The sequence below is a fragment of the Vigna umbellata genome, chromosome 5 (genome assembly GCF_029865625.1).
Source record: "Vigna umbellata cultivar VRB3 chromosome 5, Vumbellata_1.0, whole genome shotgun sequence".
NCBI lineage: Eukaryota > Viridiplantae > Streptophyta > Magnoliopsida > Fabales > Fabaceae > Vigna > Vigna umbellata.
Genome location: NC_142169.1, coordinates 42765631 through 42776226, shown reverse-complemented (window position 1 = coordinate 42776226; position 10596 = coordinate 42765631). Strand labels below are relative to the sequence as shown.

General features: G+C 34.6%; 1 protein-coding gene across 2 annotated transcripts; it reads right to left on the bottom strand.

Moving 5' to 3' along the window:
* Positions 1-2555: 2555 nt before the first annotated feature.
* On the bottom strand, positions 2556-8189 carry LOC124822950 (squalene epoxidase 3-like). Of its 2 annotated transcripts, XM_088115307.1 has the most exons (8): positions 7856-8188; positions 6511-6622; positions 5417-5591; positions 5092-5263; positions 4700-4915; positions 4265-4540; positions 3480-3758; positions 2556-3128 (listed from the first exon to the last, which is right to left on the bottom strand). In XM_088115307.1, exons 1-8 carry the CDS (start codon positions 8177-8179, stop codon positions 3024-3026), a joined length of 1659 nt encoding a protein of 552 aa, XP_087971433.1. In that variant the 5' UTR covers positions 8180-8188; the 3' UTR covers positions 2556-3023. The 2 variants fall into 2 exon arrangements, with proteins under 2 accessions (XP_087971433.1, XP_087971434.1); XM_088115308.1 differs by lacking the exon at positions 2556-3128 and having other exon boundaries at positions 3752-4540; positions 6511-6691; positions 7856-8189.
* Between the last annotated feature and the right edge of the window lie 2407 nt (positions 8190-10596).

The window sequence follows — 10596 nt, the reverse complement described above, 5'->3', positions numbered from 1 at the left end:
CTTCTTTTCTTCATAAAGAAGGAGTTTCTAAAGCGGAGTTTATTAAGAAATTACATGAAAAGGTTAAAATTCATATTGAAAAACAAACTCAAAAATATACCGAATACAATAACAAAGGGAGAAAACAAGTAATTCTTAAGGAAGGTGACCTAGTTTGGCTTCATTTGAGAAAGGATAGATTTCCCTCTCAACGCAAGTCCAAACTTAGTCCACGAGGTGATGGTCCTTTCAAGGTGGTCAAGAAAATAAATGACAATGCATACATGTTAGACCTTCCTGAAAGTTATGGTGTCAGTCCTACTTTTAACATCTGCGACTTAATTCCTTTCACAAGTAATGCTCAACAGGACGAAGCAGATCTGAGGACAGATCCTTTTCAAGAGGGAGGGACTGATGAAGGATCATCTAAGATACACATAGGACCTCTAACAAGAGTCATGTCTAGAAGGATTCAAGAAGAAGAAGGATAACTCACCATTTTACTCTTATGGAGCATCACTTATTAATCCTTCTTCTCTTTACTAAATACATTTACATTATTTTGTAGGACAATAATAAAGGTTGGAAACCATGCCTATGCATCTTAGAAGGTTTGCCAAAACAAGAGAAAGCAAGGAAGGCAAAGAAGAGTGCAAATTTAACCATTTCCGGATTGGACAAATGGCTTCCGGATTGAGTTTTCAAAGCCAAGATAGCTTCTGGATTCACTTCTGTGCCTAACCAAGACCCCGCGACGCCTAGCGATTATGAGCAACTTTCTTTTTAGAGCACGTGTTGATTAGCTGGCTTCTGAAACTTGCACACCAAGCTTTATAGCTTCTCTAGCACACTTCTTTTGTAAATATAGAAGCTTGGAAGGCAAGTTTTAGAGCCCTCTCTTCTCTTATAAAAGAGAGGTGCATCTCCATGTATTTTCCAACTTGAAAGCTATAGAGAAATGCTGTTGAGATTTATCCAGACATCTTGCTTCGAGTTCATTGTCTTGTGCTTATTTCGCACGTCCTCCTCTACCTTCCTTTCCTTTGGAAGACTGTCTGAGCTTGAGATACTTCACATACACATCCAAACTCCACTAAACATTTCACCAAACACTTGGTGCGCATTCGATACTTCATCCTTCTCCTCCATTCCGCTGCTTCGTTCTGATCTGTGGAGAGCTCTACTGTGAAGAGTAGAGTTGCTTCCATCACTTGGAAAATGATTGCCCGGGGTTATCTATCCATTGCTTCATGTAAGAGTTCTTGGCTTGAAGAGTATTTAACTCTTCATTGTTTTTCATCTTCAATGTTTCCAACTCTCTAATGAGTTCTCTTATCATGGCCATGTGGTCCAATTGTTCTTCAACTTCTTCTACCTCCACTCTATTATTCATCATGATTCTCTTGGTCACGATTAATATTCTTCAATATATGCTTGTCATAATATCATGGCCCCGAAGGAATAACACAAACGTTTTTTCCCATATCCACTCCAGTTTTGTATAGAGCTCCTCCATCAAAGGTGATGCATTGAGGATTATGGGAATGCTCGCATTGCTACCTGTACTATGCATTTTCAACTTCAAATGTTTGAAGGGGAATGCTGTTTACCATGACATATCTGCTCATTTTGTGCATAAAACAAGTTGATATTTTCAAGTAATTTATCATTTTCTGCATAAAACAAGATATTTTAATGTATTTGGTGACAGAGGTGATTAAGTTATCCGAGGTTTGTTTTCAAAGATATTTCACGTCTCACATCGTTGAAAGATTAGTGAGAAGTGTGGAACTTGTTCTACAAAACAAAAGTATGACTATCTGGACGGATCAATGGGTGATCAAGAAGTCCATGGACTATGACACTGACTTCCATTGGACTTGAAAGGGGGGTGCTTTGACCAAGTGACAGAGCTTAGGTCATAATTTGTGGTGGAGGAGATTTGTGTTTGTGCGGTCCCTATATTCAGTCTTAAGTTTTGTTTAGTTCGGGTTATTCAGCACCACTGTTTCCTGCTACTGGCTTTTCAGCGCCCTACTACTGGCTCTTGTACCCATGTTGCTTTCTGGTTGCTGTATGCTGGTACTTTCTTATTGGGATTGCGTAATTGCAATTTCATATCTTGATTTGAATCATTTTATTTTAGTTAGGTATAAATTTAACACTGTTCACCTTTACATTATAAAGTAATTTATTGTAGTATTTGACATTGTAAATGTTTTTAGTTTAGTTAGACTGTATAACTTAGGACGTAAATTTGTTCAATTATCGAAATCCAAAAACTTAATAAACCTTACAAATCATATTGGCCGAGGGTGTGGAATAAAGTTGATGCCAAGACAATATTTTAGGCAGAACATTCAACTACTGTTTTGAATGTCTTGGAAGGGAAATGTTAAACCCGTAAAGAAAGTATACAAACTGGTATTAGAAAAAAAATAAAAAATATAAAGGATTAAAAGTAATAAATTTAAAAGAACTAATGTTTTCAATAGTGGTTACTTCTTATAACTGATTTACTTTTAATGCTCAAATACAGAATCAACAAATCACTATACTTTCGATTGCAAATAAAGGAAAAATAAATTTTATTTTTGAATTGATTTTTTATTTGAGAGTTTAATGCTCACCATAATGTACAACAACTACACAGATATATCAATTTACCAGAAGTATATAATTTTCTTTCCACACAATATTCTTCAACATATAGTATTGTTACCTTTTGTTTGCAAGTCCGTAATGATCCTGTCTATTTCGGAGTTAAGAACCGGAATGTATGTATCTTTCTTTGGTTCACGGAAAATAAATACAATTTATGGGACATGCTCACAATTTTCAGGTTCAAGGAAAATGCCTGTTTCTTTTGGTACAATGACAGCCAAGGAGATTGATCAATTAAATGCTACAACCAATGGAAACTCCTCATCGACAATCTCATCCAAGTGGCATAACAAATGTCTTTGCGTCCATTAAAATTCCCCTTAATTTGAAGTTAAAAATGCTTAGTAGAGAGAGCAGTGTGAGTATTAATTCTCAAAGCATCACCTGAGAGGAGGAGCTCTATAAAAAGCTGGTATGGATGTGGGGAGAAACATTTGTCTTATTCCTTCAGCCTTGATGATTGGAAATATTATGCCAAACGCACACTGAAAGATATTAATTGGTTAAGAGTTAAAGAACCGATATATCACTCTCAACATACACTACTAAGATAATGATTATGGACAGTGCAGAGAAAACCCAAATCTGTAAATATGGAATAAAATAACGTTGAAACAACAATTATGCACTTTTTTGTGGACTGTGTTGTTGAATGGTCAAATATGTTATGGTGAAACGTTGAAACAACTGTTTTCTAATTCAAACTTGTCCAATTTAAGGAAAACATGTTATGGTGAAACTTGTCAATAAACAACAATATCACTGTAAGGCGCCAAAAGCCAAATTTCATGACTATAAATTAAATGGAAGGGAGATGGGTGGAAGGAAGAACTCACCAAAACAATTCGAGCTCCAACCCACATGCGTTCAAATGAAGGGAATGGTAAGAGCAGACGGCCAACCCCATAGAATGCGACAGCAAAAAAGTGAAGAACTAAACTCAACGGGTAAGGGTTTAGGCCAGAGAGTAGTGCGATGGGTCCACCAGAAAATATTTTTCCAAGGCTCACGTAGTCAAAACATGCTTGGCGCAGTTCTTTTCTGGCATCATCTGGTGAAACTGAAAAGACCTTGTACAGAGCACCTGCCAAAGTATTTATGGTGGATGCCATAGGCTACAAACAGCATGCCAAGTCATGAGGTAAAGTCTCTTTCAACATTAAAAATTCTATATTTACGTAAAAATATTTATGGTGCATTTAAGGTTAGAACTGCAGTACAAACCATTCATGCGCATTTAGTCTTCATCTTCCAGAATAAGCCCGTAAAATAGTTCATTCATGATGTGGTATCAAAGCCTCTATGACTAAGTAGTCTAAAGTTAAAACCCTTGTCACCCTATTGCTCTAAAAATCTTGAATTTCAGTTAAGGTAGGCGTGACCTGCAAATCTCGGAAGGTTCTAGTGTGAAAGGGGGTCTTCAAAATATGCAAGTATCAGGTTGAGCTTCTGGATAATGGGTTTGTGATGTTTGGTTACCACAAACATGTTCCACACAAGATATATTATTAAACAGAGATCATTAGGCACATAAGGAACATTCTATATACCTCAAATTAACCAAGATATATAACCAGTTTGCCTTTAATAATATATAAGCCAACATCTAAAAGTTACACACCTTGCGCAAGATGTAAAAGGATTCGAGATATCTGCATAGTGAGGATGCATCATTCAAGTCACCAACTGGCTTGATAAGATCCCGCAGCAAAACTATATCAGACAGTGCCACTGTCATTCCTCCACCAGTCAAAGGATGACGCATGTTGAAAGCATCACCAATTAACAGAGCTCCCGGAGTATGATATGGTTCAGCTGGCATGCTACTATTAGGCATGATTCTAATATTTCCTCTATCGATTGCAGATAGGAAAGCATCCTTAAGCTCAAGCGGAATCTGTAAATTACACCAGATACAAAGGAAGAAGAAAGTAGGAATCAACGTTTTGCTTCTTAGAAACAAGTAAAATCGGCTACTTGTATATTACAAATAATGATTGATAAATCGTAGCTGAACTACACACATGTCAAGAACATGCAGGATCATAATAGATACCTGGGAAGCAACTGTAGCCTTCAGGTAATTGGCTATTCCACTCCGAACAAGAGGGACTTTTGGACCTGGTATATCAACTAAGCAGCGCACCTCAGTGCTGCTGATACGATAAAATAAGATAGGGGAAGGATCAGCTAGAATAACATGCCCATAATTTTCGAATGGGAGTTGACAATTCTCCAGAACTAAACCCACGAAAGAGGAGGGTACTTCAACCTGGCAAGTGGCTAAGAACATATTAGGGGACTCAAGCAAACTGGTGCAAAACTGATAAATCAAATCGTCCAGATTTCATAACATCTCCAAACTGTGCCTGAATTGATCATAAGCGCAATATTTGGTGTCATTAAAAGGAAAGCATTGTCACTCAACTATTTAGAAGACATTTCAACCTTGGGGTGGCAAAGAGACCGACGCAGATTTGAGAAACAGCCATCACAAATAACTGTGAGGGGAGCATATGCTTTAAGTTGTTGACCATCTTTAGTTCTGTACTGGACCCCTACAACATTTTTGTTATCCTGTTCAAGAAGAGATGTCACAGTGCCCTGCTCCATTCGTACACTGAAAAGTAAACAAAGCAGACGATATTATCAGGCAAAAAAGAACACTGCAAACAATAGTTTCCATGAAAAATTAGTAATTTTAAGGCTTATTTTCTGGCCCTGTAAATAATTTTTAAAATTAAATTAACAATCACAATATATTAAGGACTACAATTGCAGAGCAGCGGCTTTTTCTCTCATCATCTGTACAAAACGTCCATTATGGAAGCTCCTGCCAGCCACTTCAGCATCAAACTTCTCCAATGGATAAGGCAGCTTAGTTTTTTTCCCATCCATGAAAAGAACATAGCCTAGCACCCTTTGTGCATCAATTTGGTCCACACAGTCTGACAAAGGATATATACAGCACATGTAAATATGAGAATGCTATCTCAACAAGCTTAATTCCACCACAATTAAGCATAAGCTAATTTCAGTGCATAATACATAAAAAATTAAGAAACATAATATTGATTAACAGAAATGATTTTATATTCTTTTCCCTGCTTAAGTAACATCATGAGATTGCACAGGGTTTTTGAGTCGAACTATAAGACTACAATTAGTAAATGTTATGCAGTAAATGCCAACATGTTCTAAAACCAGGAGTACAGAGGATGAACATACGGAGGGTGCGTAGAGGAAAACAATACAAGTTTAGGATTAAATTAGGAACGAATGAATCCAGGAGAAAATTGAAGTAGCACTTATTCGGGAGATGACAAAAAGATGCTTAAGATGGCTGTGGAGAATCTGAAGTAGAAAACGACTAACAATGAGAGAAACCATAAAGTAAAGCCTTAACATAAATGGTTTTACCATTTAGTTTCAGACAAAGTCTAATGAGATTGATCCATGCAGACGAATTACCTAATTTCATAAGGGGCTTGTTGATTTGTTTTGCTATTATCGGGGAATGGGAAAGCAAAACCACTTGAAGGGATAACACTCTATTTATGACATAGGTTACCACATTTACAAGCACAAAGAGGCGGTGAAAAGATTAATTAATATAATAAAAAAAAGCAAAACTAGACCGGTTTAACAGGTTGTAAAAGAATATGAATAAAATGAATATTTAGCACATAGCAAAAAGTGAAAGGCGCATAACAGTCTTCCAACATGGTAATAGTTATAAGTTTCATTTCAATGTAATATGAGTGGCAATCGGGTATTTGCGCATGTATAAAATATATGTTTAGAAAACGGACCATATCCAACCTCAGTCCTGGAATAATCTTGTCTACTAGCCAATTTGATACATACCTTCTAACCCCAACTCAATTAGCTTTAGATATCCTCCTGGTTGGAGAAGTTCACCAACGATTCTGTCTGGCTCTCTCAAGTCTCTCTCAATAACATGGACACGCCGTCCATCCTTCAAAAAATTTAATGCATATACTTTTACTGAAGATCTTGGTAGTAAGCAATCAAAGCATTCCTTTCCCTTATGGTATTAATATAATTTCCCAGAGTCAAAGGAAGGGAGAGAGATGATGACAATTGATTGAACAGTTTTGAAAATCGAAATACATAAAATGGTAAAAAATTTAGCACAAAGTACAGTGAGAAACGAATTTATTTTGGACCCTAAAACATGAAAATCACCACCGATGTAGATATATAGCACTATCTTCTGTAAGGTTAACAACAGAATTCCAATGAGATCCTTTATCCCGGATTATTGTGGTCCGACTAGAGAACATGATATAGGAAGAGTAGAAGACCAAGAAAAAGAAGACTCATAAAATCTAGTTAACACTTGAAAAATTGGAATACTAGTTATTTTCAGAACTCCAAGCATGGTAACCTCTACCATTAAATCCAAAAAAGAAACTTTTTCCATTATTGTCTCGTCACACCATCATGCACACTTCCAACCTATCTATATGTGTAACACATTAATGATAAAGCTCTTAGAAATTTTAAACAAGTCCATAAACTTTCAAAGTTCGTGATTAAATTTCTAAATTTGTAATCCTTTTAATTAGAATTTTACTTGTATTCCACAAATAAATGCATTTCACTGCAAAATTCCACTATTTAGCAAATCACTAGGCAATATCGTTTATTCATTAAGATAAAAAAATTTAGATAAATAATGATAAAAAGTAAAAACTGAAATAAATTTAATTTAATTAGTCTAATCTTTGTCTATCAACTTCTCCAAAAACAATTTTTAACCTATGCATAAAGCTAAATTTATGATCATGAAAGAACTTTACTGCAAAATCATAACATACGTAAATAATACGCTTTCGGACACATTATTGTATCCGTTACAATTTACTGAAAATATATATATACACGAATCGTTATTTCAGTTTTTTTTCTATATTTTAATTTCAAGTAAATTATAACAAATAAAAGAGTGTTAAAAAACATGTTTCAAACCGGTTAAACTTCTATGCATATTATGATTCCAAAAAGCATGACGGTCCAATTATAATAATTTATAAACTCATGTTTTCGATTATAAACTTTCAAACATAAATAATACAACTATTTGGAAATCTCTACTGGAAGATTCTTTAATTCAAGATCTCCGAATGAATAATTTAACCAAAAACACACAAGTGACATGGCGCGAGATGGAAATAGGAAGCGGCACCTTGGCGAGGGTGTAGGCGAGAGCGGAACCGGCGACGCCAGCACCAACGACGATGACATCGGCGGCGCCGAGGAAACCGAGAGGTGGATCTGGCGCGGCATTGCTGCGGACAGCGGCTGTTGTGCGGAGAAGCGGCGGTGCGATCGAAAGATAGTTAGGGAAGAGGAGAGGAATGTGATGAAGAAGTTTGTTGTAACTGAATTTGAAGAAGGCAGATTGAGACATTGTTGTGTGAGTGAGAGAGTGTGAACAAACTGAAAACATTTTGGAAGAAGTAAAAGAAGATGATATGTTAAGCGTTCTATTAGGAAAGATGATTGACATTCACAGTGAAAGAACGGTCCTTCTGCAATTTGGTATAACCTATATCATATTTTTAAGGTTTAATACGTATTTTGGTCCCTCTTTTCGTAGGGTCTGTTCAAATTGGTCCTACTTTTTTTCAAAAGTTCACTAAGATCCCACTTTTCGCAAAAACGATGCACGTTAGTCCTTTTTTAGGTTTAATACGTATTTTGGTCCCTCTTTTCGTAGGGTCTGTTCAAATTGGTCCTACTTTTTTTCAAAAGTTTCCTATTTTGATCCCTATTTTGATCCCTCTTAGTAAACTTTTCGTATTTTGGTGAGTTGTACATTTTGATCCCTCAAAAGTTCACCTCAACGAAAAATGTACAGCTCACCAAAATACGAAAAGTTCACTAAGAGGGATCAAAATAGGGATCAAAATAGGGAACTTTTGAAAAAAAGTAGGACCAATTTGAACAGACCCTACGAAAAGAGGGACCAAAATACGTATTAAACCTAAAAAAGGACTAACGTGCATCGTTTTTGCGAAAAGTGGGATCTTAGTGAACTTTTGAAAAAAAGTAGGACCAATTTGAACAGACCCTACGAAAAGAGGGACCAAAATACGTATTAAACCTATTTTTAACTATATTTAATCTTATTTTTTTTATTTCACAATTTTATCTTTCAGTAAAATGGCATATAACTTTTCTTTAACTACCTTTTGTTCTGAAAAATAATTGTTTTATCTTTTTCACCGAATATAATTGACTAATTTCCTCACTTAAAATATCATAAACGTAATAAAATATCATAAACATAAATATTTTAATTTTTAAATCATTCTTTTAGGATTGTGTTTTGTTTACAATTGCATTATTTAAAATTAAAAATATACGGATGCATGAACGTGAGAGCTTGTTTCCACTAGTTTTAATAATTAAAATTTAATATTGATATTAATTTTAATTTTATATTATTTTTTAAATAATATATATATATATATATATATATATATATATATATATATATATATATATATATATATATATATATATATATATAGTGTACGTAATCTATAATTTAATGATATATTGAAAGTAATACTTGTCTTATTTAAGTGGAAAGAAGTTATGTTTACAAAATAACCAAAATATGTTAGAAGATAATAAATGAAATAATTAATGCACATAATAAATGTATCTTATACTATATTTATGGGGTTCTTTCTTGAGTGATCGTGATCCATGTAGTTAAATATCTTGATGAATCTTTGGTTCTGTTAATCATATATAATCTTAAATTTATCAATTTAGCCAATGTTTTTTGTATGTCGGTCTCGGTTGGTCGATATGTAGTCGGTCAAACCATAATAATGCATGATAAAAAAAGTGGATCTAGGCACGGGTGATCGAGATGTCTTCGGATGTGTATGGTACACTAGCTTTTTAGGCTCGATATGTTTATGCTCGAGTTTTCATGCTACCGCTATGGAGTTGGAATCTAGTGTCGTCATGTCCAAAAAAAGTTTGTATTTCTTTAATCTCATCCTATATATATAATAGCTCCCAAGCCTCGATGAGTGTGTTGATGAAGAGGTTTTAGTGATGAAGTGTTAGGCTTAGGGGTGGCAATGGATCGGGTTGGGCACAGATAGTGCCTACCCACTACCTAACCCGCAACAAAAAAAACTCTCCTGTTACCTGCCTCATTACATGTTAAATATCCATTTAAAGATATCTGTGAGTTTTAAAAAATTCGTAGGTACCCATAAATACCCACAAATATTTTAAAAAAAGAATATTTTATAAATTTTTAAAATAAAATCTAAATAAAATTACAAAAGGAAAATATAAAGTATAATATAAATTAAATTAAATTTTAACTTTAATTAAACTTAATGTAGTAAATTATAAATTAAATTTTAATTTTCATTAAATTTAACTTAATAAAATATAAATTAAATTTTAAATTAAAATTTTTATGAGTAATAAATACTCGTGGGTACGAATAATACGATACCTGCATACGGCCTGTTTGTAAGCGGGAATAAAACTACCAGCTATATGCTACCCGCGCCGTTAGATCTAAAGATATCTAAGCATTGGAATACAAAAGGTTGCTAGCATTTTATTATAAATAGAGGGCTCATTGAATTTAGTTAAGCACCTTGATTCTTGAGAACCTCTTTTGATATCGATTTTTCAATACTTTCGCATCGAGTAATCATAAGTATGTCTCATAATTGTTGTAATATGTGTTCTGGTAAGTGGTTAAGTAGTGGTAATAGTTAGGCTTTGTCGTCCTCCAATGCATCATCATCAAGGGCTCGAGGGGTAGTGTGAGAGGTAATTATAGAGGATTGGGAAGATCCTCCTAAATGTTACTAATGGGGAGCATTGGTGTCTTAAAGACAATAATTTTGATGACCCCTGTTGTCTTAAGTTTAAAAACAC